Consider the following 27,718-nt stretch of genomic DNA (forward strand, 5'->3'; position numbering starts at 1 on the left):
ACCCCATGTCTGTGTTGAAAAGTTAAATGAAGTCAATGCTCGAATCATGATTTAACAAAATATCATTGAAACATAATAAAAATCATAATTAATATTGATTTTAAACTACGATTTTCAAAAATTCTTGAATATAATACTTGAATCACAATATTTAAATTCATGAATGTTAAAAATAATAACAACAATGTGTTTAAGAAATCTTAATTTGAAAATGTTATTTTAATAAAGACATTTCCTCAATGTTACTAAGCTATGCTTAGAATACAAAATTGAATGAATGAATGATTTCAGAGAGAATTTATTCCATATGATTTATTAACGAACCACACAACTTGAAAATAAACATTTAATACATAAGTGGATAGCCTTGATTCCATTTGATTCTTAGATTTTCTCTCACAGTTCTGTGATCTAACTTGGTTTTTTCATAGTCTGAATTTCTTTCTAAGTCTTCGGGGTCAACTTTCAAACGTGAAGCTATAATTAATTCACCAGTTTGCTTCAAAAAGGTACAGTAAGAGTCATCTTCTGTAGGAAAACCGTCAGGAAATGTGATCGGTTTTACACGAATTAGGTGTTTTATTGACCACAAAAATTTGTTATTAGATGCTGTATTCATTACAATAGCATATTTTATTTTATGATCTGCCAAACCTAACTTTATAATGGCTTCTTTTTCCCAAATAGGTCTCCCAACCAATGATGCGATTTTCCAAACCATGAATAATTTTGAAGGCTCAAAACCTTCTTCGGATCGTTTTCTAAACTCTCGGACTTTGTCAAAGTAAAATTGTGCTTCTTTTAACTCAGAAGCTGAATAGGATGTATCCGCTAAAGGCTTCTTCCTAAGTTTATTATAGATTTCTATAGCTTCGAAATCCTTTTTGCTTTGGGCAGCCATGCCCGCTTTTAAAATAGTATATGTGTTGCACATACCTCTAAAACGAAAAATGCAGTTTGTAATCATGATTTCAATTTGTGTATACAAGCACTGTAAGAATAAAAGATGATCCCTGTATTAAAATAGAAAATAAATAATCTCTTTTGCACATTTAACTGAAAAACCTCACAACAAAAGTTTATTTACTTGAAATGAACAGTCACAGTTAAGGCATTTCTATATTTAATCATCTGGTAAGATAAATGTAAGCTAACATATAACTTTAAGAAAGAGACCTCCTTTTTCTACAATGATTCAATATTTTTTTTAAATTTCTAACTTCATGCTTTAAATCACAATTACATTAATTTATATTTTCATTTGAATATAATTTTGAAAATGTCGTTTCATTTTCTTTGTCATTTAGGAATTTAATTTTTTTTTAGTTGGCATCCATTGGATTTGGAACTCCACTCACGCCAAAAAGTAAATGAGCGGTAGAATTTCTACTTTTATCATTATTATCTTAAATTAGTGAGTAATATTGTTGATAATATTACATTATTCATCTAAATGTACATCGTATTCAATTTATACGAAATTCAAACTTTAAAAAAAGTTTTAAGTTATTTTTTGGAGCCGGTGTATCGTGGCTTTATACTAATCTCTTTTAATTGATTGATCACATCATAGTTGGTGATATATTGTTTCATGTACTCTGAAGACATTTTATAACTATTACTCATATTTTGAAATTGAAAAATTATGAACTGATTTACTCTGTGTTATTTTCATTTCATATTTGTGAGATATACAATCTAGTGGTATCTTGGAAGTCATCATGTCTGACGATCTTCCTCTCATTGCCCAAGTAAGCAATGTATCGACATTGGCTACTCTTGAACAGATTGAAAAGCTGTTCGGTTTTATGGGTAAAATTAAAGATATCCGAATGTACCCTACCGTTTCTGTTGTACAACCGCAGTTCAAAGTTTGTTATATAAAATATGCAGAATCTTGGAGTGTAAGAGTTGCATTGCATTTAACGAATACCGTATTTATTGATAGAGCATTAGTAGTGGTAGCATTACCAGGTGATATTATACCAAGTGAAGATAGTACCACTTTTGATTTGTTAAACCCAACTGCTGCCTTACCAGGTTTATTGTCATCTGGTTTTAAGGATGTTAGCAATGATATTGCAGCTCTTGATGGTAATTTAGTTATTACTTCTGTTGATACCAATTTGGATATATTAGGCCTTCCTCAATATCCACCATTATCAGCTGATCAAGATCCCAATACCATTGAGGAAATTCGAAGAACTGTTTACATTGAAAATATCAATCCTCAAGTAACAGCATCTCAATTGCTTGATTTTATCAATGGAGTTGTTGGTGAAGTAAAATATTTGAGAATGGCTGGACATGATAAAAATTTGTATCAGTCTGCATTTGTTGAATTCACTGATCGTGCATCGATTGTTAAGGCTCTGCAGTGTGATGGAATTACATTAAAAGGTAGTAAATTGAAGATACAACATTCCAGTTCTGCAATTGTTAAGCCTCAAAAGGATTCAGAGGTTATTTCTGAAAAAGAAACAGAAGAAGCTATGAAACGTTTGAAAGAGGCTGAAAGCTTAATTGCCAGAGTTGTTGAACCTGAAATAAGTGGGAAAAGTTCCAGGTCCAGGAGGCGTTCATCTTCACGATCTCGAAGGCGTTCTTCATCCCGTAGCAGGAGGCACTCTCGTTCAACTTCTCGCCGGTCTTCTCGTAAAAGAGACAAGAGATCACGTTCAAAAGACAGGAGGAGAAGATCAACTTCAAGAAGAAGGAAATCTCGTTCAAGAAGTAAAACAAGACGCTCTCGTTCAAGGAGCAAAGTTAGGCGATCACGTTCTCGAAGTAAATCAAGGCGTTCTAAACGAAGCGAAAGATCATATTCAAGAAGTAGGAGATCCCATTCAAAACGCAGTGAATCGAAAAGCAAAAGCAGCAAAAAAAGTCGTCGTTCACGATCGAGAAGTCCACACTCTCGTTCAAGAAGAAGCCATAGATCGCGATCTAGGAGCCGCATTGCCCGTTCCAAAAGAAGCAGAAGGTCCAGATCAAAAAGTGAAATATCTGCATCCAAACGTGGGGAACGTTCTCGATCTAGAAGTAGATTGTCCAGGAGCCGGAGATCTCGTTCTCGGAGTCACTTGACACGGTCAAAGCGCAGCAAAAGGTCTGAATCTAAAAGCCAATCATCTCCTAAAAGATCAAGGTCTCGCAGCAAACTTTCTGTTGCTGAGTCTAAAGAACCCCAAGTAAAACCTAAAAATGCATCTTCGTCTAGATCTAGGTCTCGAGAACCATCAAAACTGTCACATTCTGGAGATGAAGCTATAAAAAGAAGTGACAATGAATCTACTATGCAATCTGTTGAATGTGCACTGACATCTGCTTCACCTGAAAAGCCTGAAAGTCCAATCGCTAAAGTAAAAAATGAAATAACAGATTCTGTTGAGAATAGTGTTAGTGAAACACTGGCTAAAGATGCTGAATGTTCAAAATCTAGTGATGGAGAAGATTACACTCTTACTATAATTCCTGAAGAAAATAAATCTAATGGCAATTTGAAGCTTGATAAAGGAAGTATATCAAATGAAACCAAAATGAATGATAAGGTTGATGAAAAAGAAAGAAGCAGATCAAGATCTCGTAGCAAGAGTAGAATGTCTACTGAAAAGTCAGCTAAAAGTTCACCTAAGAAGTATAGGTCAAGATCCCGAGATCGTAAAAGAATTAGATCTCCTATGAGGAACATACGAAGAAGGCGCAGTTATTCATCATCAGATAGTTCGTCAAGCCCTGAAACAAGTCGTGTTAGAGATAAAAAGTCTATTTCAAGACATAGGTCACGATCTCCTAGAAGAAGCAAGCATTCTTCAAAGCGATCTGTCACTCCTGCATCTAAACGAACCAAGAGGTCAATCACACCTGTGAAACGATCTAAACGGTCATCTACCCCAAGGAAGCGATCAAGGCGTTCAGTTTCTCGGTCGCCATCCAAGTACAGATCTCGCAGCGATAAGAAATCACGTTCTAGGAAAAAGTCTGTGTCTCGAAGTCCTTCAAAACGATCCAAGTCTAGAAGCCCTCGACGATCAATGACCAAGGAAGCTGGTAGTGATAAAGAAGTTCGTGTATCTGGTTTGAAAAAGGAGATTTCTAGCCTAAGAGCAAGAAAAGGAAGTGACAGTGATATGCGAGGGTCTGATTCTGATGTTTAATTGTTTTGAAAAATTTGAACTCGCATATAGAAAGTGCATATTAGTTGTAAAATTTTTCACTATTAACGACAAAGCATAGTTTAATATCAGACTACCTTTTAAAGAACCTGCTACAATTCTTGAAAATCTTGGGCTGTTTTTATTACTTATATTAGCTTTGATGTAACAGCACACTTTATAGTTTGAAGTATTCCTGATTTGATTTAATTCGGCTATCTAATCCTTCATGCATGTTTATTTTTATGTTTTTATTCAACTGTAAAATATGTGTAAATGCTAGTTACTCAACCGATTGATGTTTTTCAACTCCTTACAAAACTACTTTGTTGGGCTGTTTCTTTTTTATGTCTACAAAGTGGGGTAACAGGAAATTATTGATTTTTTTTTATATATATATATATGCATGATAACATATTTTTCAGAAAATGTTAAAAAAATATGTGTGAATTATATTTCAAAAAGCTTTTTTTTTTCATGCATGCATGTATTCTGAATTTATTTCCTTAAACAAAATAAAATTTTAGCAATTAAAGGAAAAATTCCTAATAGTGTGTTTCTCTCTCTCGTATTTCATGTTTTCATAATATTATTTTTGAAATGTTCAAAATACATAATTATTTTTAATAGTTTGAATCTGTTATGTAATGATAGCCTTTGTGTTTCTATTTTGATTCCATTTCTTTTTCATTCATTCTTAAATTTATATATATGTTTTAATGTTTATTCTCTGAGGTTTCATTTAAAATAACTTTATTAAATAGTTTTCTTAATAAAAAAAAAATCTAAGATGCATCATTTTTACATAAAAACAGATAAATTAGGCATCAGAAATATGTTTGTAATAATTTGCAAGCAATGGCAATTTTATTATGTTTTGAATTGTTTTGTGACTATTTTTTAGTTTATTATAAAATTTTGCTATACTAAAAAACAGTAAACAAATTTATTATAATCAGTTTAGTCAATTAAAGAAATCAATTATATATATATATACACATACACACCATTTGGAGAATGGGTTGAAATTGCTTTCAAAAACTGAATGTAATATGTGGCTTTTTTCCTCCTGATATAATTTTTTCTTCCCCTCATTTAAACATATTTCTTCTCCCCTCTCTTTCTTGTTCAGTATCTGAACTGTATGGCATCCTTACATTAGATTTTTATTTAAATAATTCTTCATTCATAATGAAGAAAACATGAACATAATTAAAGCATTTGATTTAAAATAACCAATTCAAATAAATTGATTTTACTAGAAAGAGTTTTGTTACTTATTGGTATCATTTGGATATTTTTATATATATGATTCATCATTGATTTTAAAGAGATAAAATATTTAAAACTGTGAATTCGAAATATTTTAAGTATAGCAAGTAAAAATTTAAAATATACTCAACACACATTTGTCAAATTTCAAAACTGCAGCTAATCCAAAACAAAAATATTGACTTTCTAAATTTATAATTGATGTTTCCATCATAAAATTTTTAAAACCTTTTTATTAAAATTTTTACTTAAATAAAAAAGTAATAAATAGCTTTGAACAAATTTCTATATTTCATTTTATTCTTCTAAACATAAAGCAGTACTAATTACTTTTCTCTTGAAATCAATTGTTATTTTATATTTACTTATGTTCAATTTATTATATATGTAAGAGTATATTCCTACAATTGATTTTCAAATTTTCTTAGTTAAAAATATTTACATATATTAGTAATTAATTTTTCTGAATTACACCTTTGCGACTTAACAATGACAAATATTTGGTTATCTACCTTATAATCAGTCTTTTACCTATTAAATATGGAAACAGATTTATTCATGTTCGGTATAAAAGCAGATAATATATATATTGTTAAACATCAAGAATGAAATATTCCAGACATGACACATTTCTGTAGTTTTGTGTTTTCATGATTGAATTTTATCATTCTTACTTAAGATTGATTCTTTTATGCAATAATTCTAGTTTTCTTAATATCTCAAGCATTTTTTACATAAATTTATTCATTAAATCATACTTTTTTTAAATTTTATGTTACAGTATTTATCTTTAGCACGGCACATTATTTTATAAAATTTGGCTTTTTTTTTTTCCTATGTTGATTCTGATATTCTTCAGCTTTTAGAGATATCAATAATTCTAAAAAAAATTTGGTTCATTGTCTTAAAAGTTAGTTCTCAACTAAAAATTATTAGATCAAAATGATAAAATCTATGATTGTTAAATTTAGGTATTAATATTTTATCTTTTGCTGTCCTATCAGTCTGCTGTTGTAACAAGCATTATTTTGATGATATAAAAGTTATTTTCTATGATTTCATCTTTTAAGTTAAAATAAATGCTCAAAGAAACTTTACTGTAAACCTGAGATAAATGGTTTTAAAGTAAATACCTCCCCCCCCCCCTTTGAAATTACTGTTAATTATAGCTGACAATCTTGAAAATTTTAGTTTTCAGTATGTTCTGTATTGAAATAATGGATCAATAAAAAAAAAAAAAAAAAAATCTATTTGAAATATATATTTGCTACTGTAAAAAACTTAAAAGGAGTTAATAGCGTAGAATTAAATTCAGTGAATAATATATTAAGCTTCTGTTTTATTGACTCTAAAAGCAATGAAACTGGCCTTTTCCTTAATCCGTTTTCACATCCAAAAAATTATTTGATTATATTTGCACATATTTTCTTAAGTTTCATGGAGAAAAATTCTTGAAATTTAAAGGTTTAATTTATATCTCTAGAAGAATGCCCGTCCCTTCTTTTAAAACTTTTTTTCTGTGGGAGCTCAAAGCATTATGTCAAAATGTTGTGCTGTTAGAAAAGTTGAAACAAACAAACAAAAAATTATCAATGACAATTGATTATTTTATAAAAGCTTAGTTGGCAATAATTTGATTTAGTTTCTTTTTAATTTTTTTCAAAGATAAGTGGATTTTTTTTAATTGTAAATTCTGTTAGAAAACTAATTTTTTGTAACCATTTAAAATCCTAATTTAAATAGAAATGATAGAAAATTTCTTTAAATAAGATCTTTACTATTGCTTCCCTATACAAAAATATCAGTCATTCTGGATATCTAATTTAATACAATGGTTGTCACCTAACTTTTTAGTTATTTTGTATTGAGTCATTGCCAACTGCTTAAACTAAACTGCCTAACAAAAGACATATAAATAATTAGTTACTCTACATTACTTTTTTGTTGTTGTTATTTGATTTTAGTTGAAAATCATCCCAGTGCATTTTATTGAAGATACTAATTATGCAAGCAAATGCTACACTTCAATTGTGAATTCAAATTCTTTTTATATAGATTTTAAAGTGGAATAATACAGAAAGATACAAATAAATGTATTTTTGGAAAATTAGATATTTTTGAAAAACTATTACATAAATGAATGCTTTATAACTGAATTTATACAAATTTAGAAATTCGATATTAATTATAAGTGTTTGACAATATGTTCAGATACCATCAATAAATCTACTATTGGACTTGCAAAACATATTTGCATCATTTAAGTGCCTTCACTTTCAGCAGGTGTCGTCAACTGATTGCAATGGGTTTTGAGCTGGACATTTAGGTTTTTATGTACCCCTACAAGAGAAAACATTGGGGAAAGAGAGAGAACTCAATGCTACCTGCTAATTCTAGTCATTTGTTCACCAGTATTCCAAAAAAAAGGGGGGGGGGCTGTGTTATTGAGGTCTCCAACCTGCTAAAAGTGCTATTCATTCTCGAGCATCATTTTAAGAGATTACAATACTATTAATTCAAGTAAAATGTCTCCACCTGCAGTTCCAAAGATCCATGTACTGACAAATTATTCTACATTCATAGCACTAAATTTCATGCAATTGTTCCATAATTAAATGACAACCATCAATTGATTGAACAATTATTTTTACAATTATGAATTGTTCATTTGGGGATACTTCATTTTTTTCTTTTTAATATTCAACATTAATTTACAAAAAGTTAATTTATTAGATTGCATTAAAATTATTCAGAAATCAACTTCTTTTCAATAACTATTGATAACTACTATTTATATTAAAGAATCATGTCTTCTAATTTAAAGTACTATTTTTATAAATGGAGTCATGAATTTTTTCATGCAAAACCAGAGAAGGAAAAGTTTAAAACAGCTGTTTTAATAGTTAAAATTAACATGCAGTTAGATGACTAGCAAAAAAGATTAATTGAAATGATTTGTATAATTAAAATTTTAAAACTTAATCTCCTGAACTGCAATTTATTTTCTTAGTTTAAGAGGAGGAATCGATATAAACTTTTTTTTTTTTTGCCATAAAAAGCATAAATTATTTCTAGCGAGTCATTAATTTCTGGCTCAGGTACATCATTGTCTGTTTGCCAAGAAAGTTCATGGCTAGTTAGATTAGTCATTTTTGTTCAAGGGATTAAACTATAAATTATTAGTATAAGAGAATATGAGGTACATGGGTCAAATAAATTAATTTAGAAGTCTTTTCATGCTCGAGATTTTTCGTTTTACATTGCAATACAATGCATTATTAACAAGTAATAATGAACTAGTATTATTTTAATCTTTAGTGTTTAGGAAAATAATTAGGTACATAATTATTAAATTAATGTTATAATCCATATAATGCTTTTGAAATGTAAAAAAAAAAAATTGAGAATGTATTATTTTGAAAATTTAACCAATTATTACAAATTGCCTATTTAAGTTAGCTTCGGCTATAAATTTAATTAACTTGGTTTAGCACATTCAGCAATAAATCTAAAGTCTTTAAGAAACAAAAAAATTATCAAAAACTTATAATAATAATGTCAAAAGGTGTCTTCTGAGTGTAAAGAATTAATGTTTCATTAACTTAAAGAAGTTATCGCATTTTTTTTTCACAATTTTTTTTAGATTGAGTATATCCTTTTATATAACACTAATTATGATATAGATATATAAGTAGAATGAAGTTAATTGGTATACCTCTTCAATTTTTTTCCGTTATTCTAACAAACTTATACTTCCTTTCATTTGTGTATGACATATTATAAAGAACCATCCTCTTAGAATATGTCATTGATTAACTATTGTTTATTAAGTTAGTGTAGGAATTCACTTGACGAAACTGCTTTGTAATTAAAATGGAAAAACTTGACCATATTTTATTAGATATTCTTATAAAACAAATTGTCATTCAATGTCCCCTTTTTTTCCCAAACTATTGAAAATAAACCTTTTATTCTATCTTATAGAAAATAAATTTAAGTATTGAAAAAAATTGGAAAAATTATTTTGAATGAAAAAAAAAATACAATATTACATACTTCCATTATACTTAAAAATTTTACTTGCTGAATACAAAGGGTTTATTTTGAACTGGAGAAAGAAAAATATTAAATTGATTCTTACTTGCTGAAATCATCATCATCAAAAAAAAAAAAGTATTAATATATTTTAAAATACGACATTGATTAGAATTGTAAATTTTGCATGCAAAATAATAACAAAGCTTCAGTTTTTAGTTACTAATCTTTATTACTTGTTGATTTTGCAAAATACATATTTTAAATAAAATTTATATCCTTCTTTTAACATTTTTTAAATGTAGCTGATATATTTTAAATTACTTTGTAACCACCTATTTGGCGCATACTTTATGAACGATAATCATGTTTATTTAATATACTAAGAACATTTATAAATATAATTATAAGCTTTTTTATGACATTCATTTAACAGCATCGGACTTTACTTAGGAAGAAATTTTATTTAAAACCCCATCCTATATTTTGATTGAATTTAGATAATGATCATTAAATGTTTGCTTTTTATTTTGTGATATATGTATCAGACATTTCACAATTTTAGTCTATATTCTTAAATTAATATTTAACCTTGCTTTTCTCAAAAATTCTGAATGCAACATTTATAATATAATCCGATTGAAGAATATTAAAATGCTAGAATAAATTAAGAATGCTTAATAAAATGCAAATATGATAAAATTCGTAATGTTATGAAATTTTTTTTGTATTTTCATTCAAAATAGCTCTTAAGATATAATTCCATGATTTGTAGTTTTTATGAGACAATCAGGCCCAAAGAATAATGCACAGATTTTAAATTATGTTTATTTTTAGTTGCATATACAACATGATAGAAATTGGATACTCATCAAAAAAAAAATCCAATAGGATCTTTACAAAGATAACTAATCACTAAAATATAATTACACCAGATTAAAATCTAGCTTAATCATCAAACAAAATTTATACAGATCTAGGCTAAATAAAGTATATGATCTTTTATATATTCTTGAGAAAATAAGTAGTCAGATGTTATCAGAAATTCAATTTAAATACAATTTCAATGTTAAAACACTAACAATTTACAAATTCAGAGCTATGAACAGTAATTATTTTCAAATGAAAATATTTTGCTGTTCATTAAAATTTTAAATACAATTCCTCTATGATTATTAAAGAAAAATATATAGTAGATTTCAAAATGGTTTCTGTAATTTTCAATTTTCTTTGTGCTTTAGAAGTTAAAAAAAATCAAGAGAAACTCAGTTACCTTCATTTTATTTGCTGCCATACTAAATGTGGTTCTTTAAAATAAGAAAAGTCAATTAAATTATAAAAATGACCTTGCTCTTCATTTAATTATGCCCATTAGTCTGATTCTAGCAATTAAAAAATTATCACACTGTTTAGTAATTTCATTCTTAAAGAAATTACTTTTCTAAATAATTTCTTTAAGACATAAAGACAGCAATTTCAATTTAAAAATCGTTTTATACTCTAAATTTACTGTAAATAAAGAATCCTTGCTCTAATCTTTGTCTAAAAATTCATTTTATTTTTTAAAGAAATGAAGCGATATTGCATGAAGATAATTTGGCTATACTTTATAAAAATTCAATCTCAAAAGAGAGTAGTTAAAGAGCAGATTTGATCACTAATATAATTTTAAAATTTAATTTCTTCATTATTCTTTTGATATGATTAAACATTTTATTATTCTATATTTTTCTTTACACTTAACAAATCCAAATAATTAACTTTGAATTCTAGTATTATAATGCACAAAAATAAGCATTTTCAGCTCATAAAATGCTCTTTGGAGAAACCATTTATTTATAAAGAAGATCCATTTGGTTATAAATATTTTCAATTTCTTCCAATTCTTGTATTTGAGAATTAGTTAGAACTGTAGGATCTTTATATTCGTTTGTATTTAAACCTTTGTAAAAACTATAAAACTGCAAAACCTCGTTTCGGCTATTTTTTAAGTTATTAATTTCAGTTATGTATTTATCACAGCAAACATTTATTTTTTGTTCATATCTAGCTGTCACTGATGAAACTCTTTGTTCATAATCTCTTCTAAGACTATTAAGTTGGAACTGCCTTCTGGTATCAAAATTATAACCATAAAAGCGCTCCAATACTGTTTCCTCTTGGAAATGTAGTTCATTTATACGACTGACTTCATTCAACATCTTATCCTCTAAGGTCTTTGCTTTAATTTCTTTTTCTTTTTCAATGGACTTTATTCGATCATCAAAAATATAAGTACATGAACGAGAACGTTTTGCGTTCTTATCATTTAAGTTGGTCGAAGCATGTCGTTTATGCTGCTTTGTTTCACGATTGTTATTTTCTGAACAAGCAACTTTACGTTTTCGGTATGAATAATATGTAAGATTCTTGAAAGGATTTGGAATGTTTTTAGATTTCCAACAGTCTCTTACCTGCCGATATCTCTCTTCATCAGTTGATAATTCTCTTATTTTGTTCCAACCTGGATTTATTAAATCTTCCTTTTCTTCTTCATAATAATCATAAATTATATTTTGTACATCCTGTTTCAATTCACCACTAGTAGAGACTTTTGAATCTGTTTTCACAGTCTTTTCACTGATGACTTTATCATTGGATGTACTTTCTGTAAATTGCTTTTCTGTATTAGCAACAGATTCCTTTTCTTTATTCTTTCTAATTTCATTCTTTTTGTTCTTGAATACCGCTTCACTTGAAAGTTGATATTCCTCATTTAGATTTTGTTTTAATTCACCATTATTGAGTACATCTAGTTCTATTTTCACAGATTTTTCAGTTATGGGTTTATTGATGTTAGCACTCTCTGCAATATGTTTATTTGGAGTTATAATTGCAACCTCTTTTGAGTTTTTAAATTTGTTATTATTTAACGTCATTTTATTTGAAGTCTGAGATCCATTATTTGTTTCAAGTTTTAACTGACAATGACTAGCATCAATATTTTCTGGTAACTCTCTTTTAATATGAATGTCATCAAACTCATTTGGGTTTTCAGACTTTAAATTGGCTGGTTGCTCTGATTTTAGAGTTGTCGTGCCATCAATTATAGCAGGTAAATTTTGTTCAGGTTTGTCATTTGTATTTTCACTTGATCCGATTTTATTGAATATTTGCATTTCTTTTTCCTGAACTGATTTTGTCACATCCAAATCAGTTTTTGTAGCAATTTGATGATTAGATGTAATTTTTTCTTTAGGACAAGAAGCAATATTTGTTTCAAAGATATTATCTGAGCATATTTTGATTTTGAAAATAATTTTATCAGTTTCTTTTTCGGATAAGTTAATTTTACCAATAGTTTGTTCATTTTCTTCATCCACTTTAAATTCTTTGGCACATCCTTCAGGAATTTTTTCATCTACTTTAAATTCTTTGGCATACCCTTCAGGAATTTTTTCATCCACTTTAAATTCTTTGGCATATCCTTCATAACTTTTTTCATCCTTCTCATCAACATTGGAAGATTTATTTTCATGCATTTCGTTCTGATTTTCCATATTTATATCATCTTCTAACAAAGAGGTTTCATATTCAGAATCCAAAGATTCTTCACTAAGAATTGAGTCAGTATCTTCTAATAAGGAGATTTCATATTCAGATACAAATGATTCATTTAGTTTGGTATCAAGATCAGTTTTATTTTCAATATAATTGTCATTTGATGTGCCAACTAAAACAGGCGATTCACAATTTTTGTTATCATCAAGTGGATAAGTTACTTCTGATGGATCAATTTTTTTATTGAAAATAAAATTATCTTTTTTCTCAACTTCATTATTAGTATATGCATTAATTTTACTATCATTTTCTTGACTAGCATGGAAAACAATCTCATTTTTACTACTTGTTTCTTCCAGAATTGCATGTGCAGATTCAGATCCATTAGTTTCACTGATTTCTTTGGTTTCATCGGAAGTCACTTTTGGATCACTTTCATCATACAATATTAAAATATCTCCAGAATCATTTATTGTAGATGAACGTTTACCTACTTCATCTTTATCAACATTTAAATTATTGTGAGAAATAATTTGATTTGTTTCCTGGAATTTTGATCTATCAGAACTCAAAGGGTCCTTAATTGTTAAATTTAGATGTTCAGAGTTGCTTTTACTATCATAATTCTGACTCTTCGATATAAAAAAATTTGGCTCCCAAATAGATGAATTCTCTAAATTTAAGATATTTTTTAATTTAAGATTTGAATTATATTTATCATTATGTTTAAATTCTGATTCAAATGAATTGTTATCTTCTACAATTACATTAATCTCATCATGAAAATCTTTATCATTCATATTAATGCAATTTTTATTACAGCTTGTTGAAAAAGAATCGGAAATTACCATAGTAGATAAAACTAAGTTACTTTCATCTTTGAACTCCATATTATCTTCACAGTTATTCTTTTTATTCAGTAATTCGTCTTGCAATTCTAATTTTTTATCTAAATTAACTGTCTCTAAGCTAATACCTTCATCATTTGGCATATTTTTTAAACTAGACACCAGTTTATTTGATAGGGGGTATAATGTATGCAAATTTTGATTTTTATAGTTAGGATTACCTATTTTGGTGTTTTCAAAAAATTTTCTACCACAGTTATCACTTTCAATTTTTGTGTCAGTTGTTGAAACAACTGCAATTTTAGGAACATCTAAATTTAACAATTTGCAACACTTGTTGAATTCCTCATCAAATTCGGTTTCACTTTCAGTACCTCGATTTGAGATTTCGTCATTATCAAGATTCTTACACGAGTCATTTTCTAAATTAATTTCAAAATCATGATTTTCTGATTTCTTTTTAAAATTACATTCATTCACTTCATTTGAGTTCAATTTAAATTGATTACCCAAAATATTGCTTTGGAAAACTGAATTATATTTACAAAATTTCTTTACAGATGATTCGCTCTGTTGGTTTATTTCTGCATTTAAGTCAGATTTTAAAAATCCTTTTTCAGAGAGATTATTTTCAAATTCCTGTTCACCAGACACAATATTAGATACTTCACCAGAATACTTTTCCTTGTTTACAAAATTTGTGGATTCATCCTCATTCCCTATCACCTTATAGATTTTATTTAGACATTTTGCAGTATTAAATAATTCAGGTTTAAATCTTTTTCTAGCTGGTAATTCAGTTTCTAAATAAGTTTTATCATTTGAAAGTTCTGATAAACCATATTTAATCCCACAAGAATTACCTTTGTATTTTTTTATATTAGAATCATGGACACCTGCAGTTTGCAGATTTTCAGTTTGGAGAAAAGTCTCAGTCATATCATTAGTTTTATGTTTTGATGTCATATTATTCAAGAAATTTTGCTCTCTAAAGAATAAAACTCTTATGTGACTGAGATGTAGCTAGTTTTTATCTGGATTTAGAAAATAGTATTTACTTCTGAAAAAGGTAATATTTGTAAATTATCAGAAAGAAAGAAAAATGTGATGAATTCTATTTTGGTTAGCTGATGTCACATTAATTTTCTTTTCTTTAATTTTTTTTTCGGCTTAACACTCAATATTTCCTGTGGTAATATGTCTAATCTAGAATTCTTTAAATTTCCAGATTTCTGTCAATCAAATGCTTTCAATCCTTGAGCAATACATATGATACAGCATCTTTAATCCAATATTCTTCAAATTTTCAGATTCTAAGATAAAAGAAAAAGAAAAAAATTAATGAAAATTATCAGTGAACCAATGAAAAAAATCTATTCACTTGTAGCATTAAACATTTCATTTGATCTGCTCTAAGGTATATGTTAAAGCATGAGCAGTTATGGAAACAAAATAGCTCATTTGATAACAATTATGAATTAACTACGTTTAGTATTATTGTTTTAAAATCACAACAGCATATCTCAAGAATATGCATAAGATATATGGAAGCTTATTACTCAGATGTACCTATCACTAACTTAAAATCAGTAAAAATCAGAAATCCAGTTTTAATGTTTTCAAACATATATATGAAGCATTGAAAAAAAATTCAAAAGCTAAACAATTTTATTTCATTTAATAAAATAATGAGAAAATAAAATCAGTAATAATAAAAATGAGATAACATGAAAGATACAATTTTAGAAAACATCGACATAATTTTTAAAAAGCAACAAAAACTAAGGGACAATATTGGTTATTTTCTGATAAGGAAAGTGTTTCATATTATGGAAAATGTAATCTTATGCTTTTTCTATATTGAAAGCAAATGCTTTTACAAAATAGACCACTAGTTTCCATTCAATCCTAAAAAAAAAAAAAAAAAAAAAAAATATGAAGAAAACCTTTGTGAAAATTGGACATTGTGCTTTGACAAGAATGATTCTTAGTATTATTGACTTTTAATATAATAATCACTGATACTTAATTGCTTGACAGCAAATAATTACCAAACATGTCATGTTAATTGCTTCCAAAAATTAAGCATATACAAAAAAAAAAAAAAAAAAAAAAAAAGATGTTGTTAGTCTACTCACTATGTTCAGCAATGATATGTGGCTAAGCAAAAAAATTCACCAATTGCATTAGTTAAGCCAGAAGTTCACAAATAGCAACCAAAATAAAAAAATTAAATTCCTAATCACCATATAAAATAAAGACAGCTCACATTTCATTTGTGCCATGCATTGTATGAATTAGATTTGCTTCAGAGTGGCAATTTTGTTTCAGGCTGTTCAGCTTACCCATGATTCATATATGAATATTGAGCACATGGATAATGGAAAAATATGAGATCTCTTAATAAGGATATAGTTAACACATTAGAATTTCTATAAAATTAATTAACATAAAACCAATATGTTTGAATGTTTATTTTGAATATATATCCTTATAAAAGAGTTAAATCATAATTCTGCCTTCTAAAAACTAGCAAACAATTTCTTGTAACAAAATACAAATTTTCTTCTATTACTGGTTTTCTCTACTTTGTTTACCTTATAAAAAATCTATATAACTTAGTATTCTTGTAGTAAATTTACAAATAGAAGCTTTCAATGTAAATCATAGATACATTGTTTGGCCTAATCTGTAACAAAAGTCATCAAATAATGCATATATACATACAAGGTAAAGCAATGCATCTTCCGATGATACACACTATCAAACCTACCTCATTACATGAATTAGATAAAAGTACGTAATACATGATTTTGAAAGTTTTTTTTTTAATTCAAGGTCAGAAGATCATATTTTCAAATAATAGGCAATTTGTTAAAGTTATTAAATTCAAACTAGAAAAATGTTTACATGTGTTAAACTATATTTATATGATAAAGCAATTCAATATATACATAGAAAAAAAGAAAATAATCTAAAAAATTACCAATTTTTAGTTACAGCAATATTTTGCTTACAGTCTGAGCTCCAAAATATTATTTGTTTCCAAATATCAAAAAGCAAGAGTGCAGAAAGAAGTAAAAATAAGTATGATAAATAAATATCATATATATGAACCACATGCAAGCTATATATTGCCAAAAAAAGGCGAAGATCATGCACTTATAGGTTCTTTCATATCTAAAATCTGATTAATTTTGACAATGACATGTGATTAATATATAAGTACCATTAGACTTTTCAGAAAACACTTCAACCATTTAAACATATTTTTATCTCTTAAAAAAATTTTCATAGCACTTTTTTTTTCTCCATATTTTGAAGAATCGGGGAACACAGAAATTACTGGCAATAGTGTTGTTTCTGATTCAGCTGCAAATAAAGTCTTGTAAAATGATAAAAAAAAAAAAAAAATAGTTTAACATTATTTTTAGTTGAAATATTCTATGTACCAATTTCCTTGTTCATATTTTCTATTAAATAACGATTTAGCATTCACTTTTAATACAAGCAAGTACAAGTTATTTGTCTTCTCTGTATATATTGTCCAGAGAGAGAAGAGTAAGTTGGGAGGGGGATTAAGAATACAGGAAAAAAATTATTTCAATTTTATAATCCTATAACATATTCTTATTTACACATACCATAATTCAGAATTAAATTGATCACTCCTGAAGCATATGCTTGACTAATTTTAAGGGTGCTGGTTCTGATGCAAGCTTAGCACAACATGCATCTGCTTATTTATAATATAAAAACTTTTTCATGTCTTAATAAAATATTGCAGCAGATTGAATGATTGAATTTGTTACATTGTCACTAATATCTTGCAACAGCAAGGAAAGAGTTAAAATCCAAAGTATTTATCTGAATAATTGCTGTATATTCTATAGCTTAAAAAATTAATGCTAGCTCCTGAAACATATTTTTCTCTTTAGAACTACTAATACTTCTTTAAAAGTCCAATACCTAGTTTCCTCATGTGTTTTCAATTATCCAGCATCTTGGTCAATATTGTATTTACAGTATAGGGGAGGAAAATTGTATTTGTTCATAGTTTCAATTTTAAGCAAGTTTTCAGTAAAAGTCGTTTGTTAAAGGTATACTGTTGTTCTGTGAAGTATTTTCTAGTTTAACAACCAAAGCATAGAACAACTTCAAAGTATGACTTCCCCCACTCCTCCCATTAAGTATTCAGTACTTTATTTGCAATCATTAATCATTTGAAATGTATAATTCACCATGATCATAGAATATTTACAATAATCAGCTACAATTAACTTCATTACAGGTAATAACTACAAAAAAATGAAAATTTATTATAAATAAAGATAAGTATTGATTATACAAATCTATTTGCCATGAAATAAAACCAATACTATTGAAATAGACACAGAACGTCTCTCTCATATCTTTTGATAATTGAGAAGATAACTGATTTAATAAGTGATCGCAAGAATTACAAATCAAAAATGGAAATAAAAATGAAAGATCCATGAAAATTTTGAAGCAAAAAAAAAGAAAAAAGAAAAAAGAGAGGGGGGGGGGGTACAAATAAAATTGCCTGGGAAGAAAAAAATTATTATAGGCCTTTCATTTTGGGATTATCAGATTTTACACTCATATACCTCAATTCAGCAGAAGATACAAGCAATTGTTTTCGCATATATAATCCCATCATATACCAGCAATTACATCACTGTAAAGTTATTAATCATAACGGGGAAAAAAACTTGAAGAAAGGAAAACAAGTAGAGGATAGAAACATTTTAAACTAACAGGAACAAAAAAATTGTTGTTGTTTGAAATAAAATAATAAACTTCCAATCAAAATCTCTCACAGTTCAAGAATAACCCCTCTATTACTCTCCAAAGACTTGCATTATTAATGAAAAATTCCAAGTATTGAATAGATTATATTCAGTAGTAGATTTAGATATCTTTAAATTCACCAATGTGTAAATCATTTTTTTATTTTAGTAATGTTTATTTATATTTTATTAATGTTTAGTTAAAATGTTTATTTATATTTTATTAATGTTTAGTTAAAATGTTTATTTATATTTTATTTATTATAACTGCTGACTACATAGCATCCATGTTTGCATGAAATTGTATTTAACCCCTTTGAATACACATTTTTTTTATTGCATTTGGAGCACAATTTTTTGAACATTTACCCTCTGACTGCATATTTTTTTAAAAATCAATCTTAAGATGCAATGCTTGCAAATAAGTTCAAATATTTTTCAAACAAAGTGAACTGATACTATATGTTGCACTATAATAATATGATATAATAAAAATCTGTATCGTAAAAATAAACAGCCTAAACTGCGAAAAATGTGGGATGCAATAGAAAATTAGCTGATTGAGAAATCGCGGGATACGCATATGGAGGGTTAAAAGCAGATTTTATGCAAAAATTCATTTATTTCATATTATTCATGATATTAAGATAACTTAAATATTTAGTATTTTTAAAAAATTGGAATATTAATTCAAAAAATGCCTTACATTCTGATACATCAAATGTACCTAAAGGGTTAAGCAAATGCTCGATATTTATAAGTATTTCAATTAGCTTAACAATGAAACAAACAGGAAACTGATAAATACTTGAAAAGGCATTAATGTTACCTTCATACTTTTAATTCATACAATTTACATTTTTAGAAATTTATTTAGTTGACATTTAAGCTAATACAATTTTTAATCTGTCTATGGCCTTAAGCAGTGGTCCGTTAGTGTACAAAAGAGCAAATATTTAAAAATTATTTTCCCCACTTTTAGATTTTAAGATGAATTTTTTTCTGAAGTTATTATCAAGTAGCACCACTGATATGAAATCAAAATGTAATATAATTGATAACAATTAAATTCTCAAAATACTAAAATAGTACTATCAAGAATGCATAAATGAATACAATATACAATTTCTAGCACATGAAATAGTGAAAAATTATTAACTTTCATCATTATAAACATGAAACAAATTAAATAAAAGATATTTAAAAAATTTCTCAATTATATAATCAAAGTAATTCTGAACAAAAATAAAATTAAACAAGTTTTAATCAGTTTTCAAAGCAAATGAATATATATTAAAACTTTCAAAAGTGGATAAAAAATATACTATAAATTCAAGAAAATTGTATTAAACCCAACACATTAAAATAATATGAAGGGAAAACTGATATTGTATGAACTGTATACCTTTATATGGTCTATTATAAATTGATGTGAAGATATACGATTTCCAGTTTGAAACTATAGAGACTCTGAATGTATTCACAATGTTTTTCTTTTACCTTATTTTGATGAATGTGTTACTCCCATGGATTTAAAAGGGAATTTTTTAAAAGCTACTGAAAAGTGAACTGTTTGCTTTTGAAATTAATTATGAAAAAGAAGAAAACTATGATTTAAAGAACCCTCTCTTTACTAATTGATAGGGTTGAGAAAGAAAAAATCTGCTTTGCACAGGAATACCTCAAAAGTATTCATTAGTCTTTGATATTTTATATTGATATATGAATTTCCGAAATGACATTAAATTGGAAATTAGTTTCTTACATTTTATTAATCGCATTTTCGTACAACAGTCAATTGTAATATTCTATTTTGTCAAGAAAAATTATTCGAGGTCTGTGAGGCTCAGTATGCATCTTCATAAGGTGTGTTTCAATTTTTTTTAAGGACACCAGTAAAAATGAAAATAAAAGCGTAAACAATAAATATTTGACATTTATTTCTGAAACAAGTTAGATAAATAACAAAAATAAATATTATAAGATAATTTAGATTAAATAAAGAAATTTCAACTTTGAAATAACTAAACAAAAGAGTAGCACAAATTTTATGTTTCAAATTTTTAGGGACAGTGGAATTAAAAGCGTCAAAACTTCAAATTAAACTTTTTTACCATTCAATATTAGCACCATTTTTTCTGATAACATCATATATTCTGTTTGGCATGGAATATATTAGGTTCTGAAGAAGTGTTGGATCCAGAGAATACCAAGCATTCATTACAGCTTGTTGAAGTTGCATTTTCGAATCAAATTCGCACCCTCCTTCATAAACTGTTCTTGCCAAAAGACCCCATAGATTTTCAATGAGGTTTAGATCGAGGCTTCTAGCTGGCCAATCCATAACTTTCACATTGTTATCTCTAAACCACTTTTTTGTTGATTTTGAGCAGTGGATAGATGCATTATCTATCCACTAGCTAAGTCTAATTTGGATCACATATTTCAGGTCCTGCATTAAGTAAATGCGTTTGTAACATTTCTTGGTATCGATCAGAATCCATTCTTTCATTCACAAATGCCAGTTCGCACGTACCATTGAAGCTCCCCAAATCATAACAGATCCACCGCCCATTTGCCTTTTGGAGAAAATCTCTGGTTCTTTTCTTAGATCGATCATGCCAGTAATATCTCCAACCGTCTGGCCCATCTAGATTAAACTTCTTCTCGTGGCTGAACATGACTCAGGGGTGTTTGTGGGACCCCAAAAAATCCCCTGAAACTTTTACGGACTTACTACCGACATTTTGGAGTTTCGAGAAGGGGGGGGGAGAAATGAAAAATTACGATTATGAAGTATTGAATGGCCTAATTATAAAAGTTCAATTAATTACTTTTTTTGCAAAATTAATAACCATTAATTTTGCAAAATTAAGACCTTTGAACCCAGGTCACGTGATCGCACATCTGGTCGAACGAAGTCTCGCCCTTTTTTTTTCTACCGCGCCTACTTGCCGAAAAGAATCCAGAAGAGAATGTCCGAGAACCGGGGGAATGAGTCATAACTCGCAATAAGGAAAGAACAAAAAAGAAGTTTTTTCCCCCTTTTCACGCATTATCACTGCCTTTGGAGAAAGAAAGGAAAAGTTTTCACCACACACACTGACCTTGCGTTTTCTGCTTTCAAAGCAAACAAAATTACCCATATCAAAATAAATAATTCATTATTATTCCTACTTCCTTTTGAACGACGATCCCCGGAATTTCCGGGTATCGAAGTTCAAAATCCCCGGAATTCCGGGGTTTCCCCGGAGCACAAACACCCCTGATGACTTCTATCCACTCATCCTTGAAATGCATGTATTCCTTTGCCCAGGATAAACGTTGTAATTTGTGTTGTTTGGCAAGTGGTGGTTTGCAAGCCTTTTTCGCATATTTCATGCTTTAATTGCTCTTGATTGACCTTCAAACAGTAGTGTAAGAACATCCCAGTTTCAACTCTTTTGTTACTTTTCGTACTGATGATTTTTCCATTTACACATTACTGAAATTCCCCTGCAGGTACGTGAATCGTACTTTGGCTTAGGTCCTCGCTTTTGAATGGCAGTTGATTTCCCATTTAACTGCTTCACATAATTTTCCACAGCACGTTTTGAACATTTTATGAGGGCTGCAATATTTCTCAAAGACTTTTTTTTGTTGTAATAAGCTTTTATTTGGCCTTTTTCAAGATCTGATAACCATTTACCTTTAGCCATATTTCTTCGTCAAAAAAATTAAGTACTAACGTGGACGTTTTCAATATAAGCTTTTTAAGTTATTAAAACTGGTAGTAAATGAAAATGAGCAATAATAAAGATTTAACTTGAATTTATATACCATCTCATCTAGCTGTCCCTAAAAATTTGAAACACAAATTTGGCATTTTTTTCTATTTTCTTTTATTAGCATTGATATTTATTTAATTATTTTAGATTTTTTTTATTATATTTAATTTTTCATGTTTTTCAAAGAAGTTTTTACAGATATTAGGTAAAAATTATTCCGATTTTATATTTTTATACGGTGTCCCTAAAAATTTGAAACACCTTATAAGAGGATGTCTTTTTGTACTAATATTTTTCTTAAAAATTACCCGAAAAACCCTGTTAGATGCATATATTTTAAAAACAACACTGTGTTTCAAAACTGCTTATTTTATAATAAACAACTAACTATTCAAACAATAAACATAAAAAAGAAAAGATCAAAATCTATTAATCAAGATTAATAAAAATTCATCCATGTTTTGTTACTATTATTAATAAACACAAGCTGGGAGGTCTGTCAAAATACCAAAAATCCAAAATTATTAGGAAATCATCATCCATTATGTAATAATTGCTTAAACAGAAGATTAAATTTAAAAAAAAACAAACACTTATTTTTAGCTAAAAAAAAAAAGACTACTTTTTTAAATTAAGAAGCGAAAGTTTAATTTTCTAAAGGCCTAAATGAAACATCTGACAGAAGTCTCATACAGCTTGGTTGTGTTACTAATTATTATTTAATTAGGTATACAAACATTACCAAAATATTGTTTTCAAAAGTGCATGCTTGCAATCTGATCATCATGAATTCATGTCTTCTCAGAAATCAGAAAGGTCAATATACTGACTCAACATAATTCTAACAGAGTAAAAAACATTTCAATTTTTAAAAAACGAGAAAAGATTTTAATGATATTTAAATTCCATCTCAGATTATGTGTCAATTTTTCAACAGAAATTGTTTTGAATGTTAATTGGGAATGAATTTGAAATTAAACAAATTTATTAAATTTCAAAATTTAGATTGAAAATTGTTTATTAGAAATGTATACTTTCACTTTAAATGAATTTCAAAATAACTATTTTCAATTAAAAATAATTAAAAAATTTTAACTGGAAATTTTTGAGGACACAAATGTTAGAACGCAATGAACTTTATTATAGACATACTTTGTGGTTATTTTCCAATAGGATTTCAAAATGCTCATCAAAATTCTTATTTAATGATCTCAAAAAATATAAATTAAAGCTCAATCCTATTCAAAATATTTAATTTAGTCATTGATTTAGGGAAGTGGGAAGGGCAGGATTTTTATCCATTGCAAAATAAATTTAAAAAGAAAAGAATACAAAGATTTAAAATAGGTTTAGTCATTTATCACAAATAATCCAATAATATGAAAATTAAAATTATGGGCCATTCCATCATTAAAGTAGGTGCTATTTCATTGTTTAAGATTCCAAAATCATCAAGCCTGGATGCTATTGGTTCCTGCTCTCAATTTCATTTTCTAGATAAGATGCAGTCAGAAATTTGAAATTTTGGAAATTAAATTCAAAATGCATAGAAAATAATTGTTCCAATATCTTAAAATAATTTTCATAAAAAATTATAATTATAAAATTTTTTTCTTACTCTGGGAAAACATTGAAAATCTACTTTATAAAAGATGAGAGTATAATATAAAACAGAGAATGCATGCATTGATGACAAGAACTCATCTGAAACAGTGAATAGAAAAACAACCTGAAATAAATTTGATCATTCTACAAACCATTTTCAAAATCAACCACACTATTTTTGAAACTTGATAATAGAAATTTCAAATATTTTATTAGGTTAAAATATAACGATAAATTCTGAAAAAAAAAAGTCCAAGTTAACTCAAGATAACAATGCACATATTTGTATCTCTGGTTAGGAATACAAACTATTACAGAGAATAATAGTGCATTAAACAGTTGAAGAGAGTATGGGTGATGCAAATATTGCACGATGCCTTTCCATATTTGTTCATGTGGCCAAGACAATACGTAATTAACACCTAACAAGGATTAAAAATATTGCATAAAATCAAGTCTTAAATTAATTTTCTAATAAATAGTTGTAGAAAATTATAAATAGTGCATTTTTTATATAAAGTTAATCATAGTGAATAAAAAATGAATTTATATTTATCACAAGCAGAACCAAATACTAAAGTTAATAAATTAATACATCTATCACATATATGCTGAAATGGACTCGAAAATTTACGTACCTTATTTAACATGGGGCAAAATAAGGAATAAAAATAATCATTATAACTTTGGCCCCAATGCAAACTCAACATTTCAGTAGCATAGCAAGTTGTTCAAGTAGTTCAGTTAGCATACAAAGGATACTTATACCTTTTTAGAATGATTTCAAAGCTATTTAAATTAATGCTTAAAATGTAAAAAATTTTAATATCCAATCCAAAAGCCCCCCCCCTTTTTTTTCTAAATTATAAATCTACATTAAGATTTCCATGATCAAAAGACTTTTCATAAAATTTTCAAGGGTATTGATTTCCATTCCTCTTCTACGACTTTCCAACATCTGTCAGTCGCAGCGAGTTTGCAATTTGGGAAAAGTTCTTTGTAATGACATAACAGTCCACAGGTGAAACATCAGAAGACTTGGCAGCAATATGTTGAAAAGATATATATACAATATCTGCATCAGATTTCTTTTTTCAAAAAAATACAGAGGTATTTTTCGAAGTATAAAATGTAGCTTTGCTTTAATGAAGTTTTGCTCTTTAGAAAGTTATTGGGACAAAGAAATTTAATTTCTGTTGTAACTGGATATAAAACTTTCTTGATATTGATTTTAATATTGTTTTCCTATATTTCTTATATTTTACTTCCCACTTTAGAACTTTATTGAAACTTTTGTTGCATCGTTAGAAATAGGTTTGTCTTCTCCCCCCCCCCTTCACTTTCAGTAGCAAATAAACCTGTTTTTGTTGCATCAATTAGGTAAACCCATACATCACCAAAAATCAAGATGTATTTCCATTTAACTCATGTTCAATAATATTCATAGAGTCTTACAAACTGTTTTTCATTTAATCATGCACCTCAGTAAAAGTTAGTAAACATATATTTTTTACCTTTGTTTAAGTTGTAAATATTGACTTATCATTTTATTTATTATTACTACAGATGCATTCAATGGTTTTGCAATTGACTTCCACTATAGCAGAATTCTTTGTCAATGGCCTATTTGACTTTAGAAATGTTTGAAGCAATAGTAACTTTTAAAAATATTCTTTTGCAGTCTTCTTCCCAAGTAAAAATAATAACTGATAAATTTTCCTTTTCCGATTAATAAATTTGCTTAGTTTGCACATAGAAATTTTAATTCCGTGCATTTCAAAAATCCATTTTGAATTATGGAATAGGATACTCCTTTTTAAAAAAATTCAAAAACATACCTTTTAATCTACAACCTTTTTACTTGCAATATTTTGAAAGAAAAATTTAAGTGTAGTAAATAATATTTTTCATTTCAAATAAAAGGATATCAGAAAATTACATATTTATTTCAAAGCATTTTCTTTTTAAAACTTCATCAAATTGTTTCTAAAATATGAAAATACTCTCAGTATAAATCAGTTTGTAATAAGTTTTGAGATGAGGAATTCAGAGTAATAAAACTCTTTATCTACAAACAGAACTAATATTTTTCTGAAAATGAAATTAAGCCTCCTCCATGTGCAGAATTCAAATGTTTAAATTTTAAAAAAAAGCTGAGGTTTGTTAAATATTACAAATTAAGATATTAATATGAACCATATTACTTTGCAGATTTTTTTTATTAGCTTAGGTTGCTATAAATTTTGTTTTAAAAATCTGTATAAATTTACATTTTATCTAGATGAATAATACCATTAAAAATTAATAAAATTTTTCATCAGTTTTATTTTAACTATTTTCTGAAATCTTTAAAACACCTTTGAGCAATCGTTCTCATAACCTGATCATATCTCGCATGCCATCCTTTTTGAATTCATGGTCTATCAATTTAGCAGTAACTTTGAAGTTAATAAATATATTTAGTAATAAGCAAATATTTGAAATATAGTTGGAGGAGTTTTATTTTTTAATCGCTTCCATATCCTTTAATAAGTAATATTAATTATATCAATTCACTTTTGTTCCCCAATCCTTAAAAAATTTTAGTAAGCCTATTATTAATGCAGAAAGACCTATCATCAAAGATTACAAAACAAAACAAATGATTATAAATGCTTAAAAGAGATTTACATTATAAAAACACATAAAGCTCAATTAAAACTCAAACAATATAATTAAATTACACTAAAATATGCTATAAGAGCATAATAAAAATACTAACCATAAAAGAAGCATTTATAATTACGCAGTTTAATTTGTTTCAAATTGTCATAAAATGCTTAGTCGAACAGCGCGCCACGAAAAAACAAAAGTGTTAACTGCGCAGCCAGGTGAAATGCAGTGCACGAGGCGAAGAATTGCTCCAGCATCCAATAAGATTCTCATTCTGAAAAAAGGGCGGAGATAAAAACCTAAGATATAAAGTTCCAAAATGCTTTTTCAGGGATTAAGTCTAAAAATGTTTTATTCCCTCAAATAGAGTTTATTTTACCATCAGATAGCTTTATTATCACTGTAATTTTCATTTACTTTTAAAAATGCATAACTAAAATGAAATAAAGATTAATAAATGTACGGAAATTACTTTATTATACTGTTTCATAATCTTTCTACAGGGCTATATTTTCTTTAGTGATTAGAAATGCCTAATTCACTACTTTTTGAATTACAAATATTTTTTCTATTGTTATTTTTAAACATTCATTCCAAATAATTGTTATTTCAATCACAATTTTAAAAAATATTAATTATTATTAATAATAAAATTTATTAATTGTAATTAATCTTTAATTTATTAATTTAGGAAAATTGTGAGTGCTTTACTTCATCTATTTAAACTTAATTTTTTAATTTTATTTTTTCAAAACCATTTATTTAATTCATTAATTAATTGGAATAAAATGTTTTTTAAAAGAACGAAAAAAAAAAAGTCATTCCTTTTAAAATGTCCATTTTATTTGCTGCTGTTTCAAAAAAAAAAAAAAAAAAAAAACCCGAAAGCCATCGAAAGTGAGAAAAAACAGTAGAAACTCAATCAAGGCAAAATTTGCTGGTGGGGTTATCGACAAGGGCACTAGATTCAGAGAAGAACGAAAGTCCATTGGAGCAAATTGGTGTACAAAACACCAGAATGAACAGAGTAGAGA

At 27.5% G+C, this 27,718-nt stretch overlaps 3 protein-coding genes across 3 annotated transcripts; 1 reads left to right on the top strand and 2 right to left on the bottom strand.

Moving 5' to 3' along the window:
• Positions 1 to 297: 297 nt before the first annotated feature.
• On the bottom strand, positions 298 to 1,092 carry LOC129963559 (39S ribosomal protein L30, mitochondrial-like). Its single transcript, XM_056078018.1, has one exon. It carries the CDS (start codon positions 965 to 967, stop codon positions 347 to 349), a length of 621 nt encoding a protein of 206 aa, XP_055933993.1. The 5' UTR covers positions 968 to 1,092; the 3' UTR covers positions 298 to 346.
• A 252-nt stretch (positions 1,093 to 1,344) lies between these two features.
• LOC129963657 (serine/arginine-rich splicing factor 11-like) lies at positions 1,345 to 4,897 on the top strand. Its single transcript, XM_056078152.1, has one exon. It carries the CDS (start codon positions 1,722 to 1,724, stop codon positions 4,155 to 4,157), a length of 2,436 nt encoding a protein of 811 aa, XP_055934127.1. The 5' UTR covers positions 1,345 to 1,721; the 3' UTR covers positions 4,158 to 4,897.
• Positions 4,898 to 10,506: 5,609 nt separating this feature from the next.
• On the bottom strand, positions 10,507 to 26,879 carry LOC129964299 (repetitive organellar protein-like). Its single transcript, XM_056079077.1, has 2 exons — positions 26,794 to 26,879; positions 10,507 to 15,162 (listed from the first exon to the last, which is right to left on the bottom strand). Exon 2 carries the CDS (start codon positions 14,813 to 14,815, stop codon positions 11,294 to 11,296), a length of 3,522 nt encoding a protein of 1,173 aa, XP_055935052.1. The 5' UTR covers positions 14,816 to 15,162; positions 26,794 to 26,879; the 3' UTR covers positions 10,507 to 11,293.
• Positions 26,880 to 27,718: the final 839 nt, after the last annotated feature.

This window comes from Argiope bruennichi, chromosome 3 (assembly GCF_947563725.1).
Source record: "Argiope bruennichi chromosome 3, qqArgBrue1.1, whole genome shotgun sequence".
NCBI classification, from domain to species: domain Eukaryota; kingdom Metazoa; phylum Arthropoda; class Arachnida; order Araneae; family Araneidae; genus Argiope; species Argiope bruennichi.

What these genes read in the sequence shown, in the direction of transcription:
- LOC129963559 (XM_056078018.1), bottom strand. Translation starts at nt 967, where the DNA reads ATGATTACAAACTGCATTTTTCGTTTTAGAGGTATGTGCAACACATAT.
- LOC129963657 (XM_056078152.1), top strand. Translation starts at nt 1,722, where the DNA reads ATGTCTGACGATCTTCCTCTCATTGCCCAAGTAAGCAATGTATCGACA.
- LOC129964299 (XM_056079077.1), bottom strand. Translation starts at nt 14,815, where the DNA reads ATGACATCAAAACATAAAACTAATGATATGACTGAGACTTTTCTCCAA.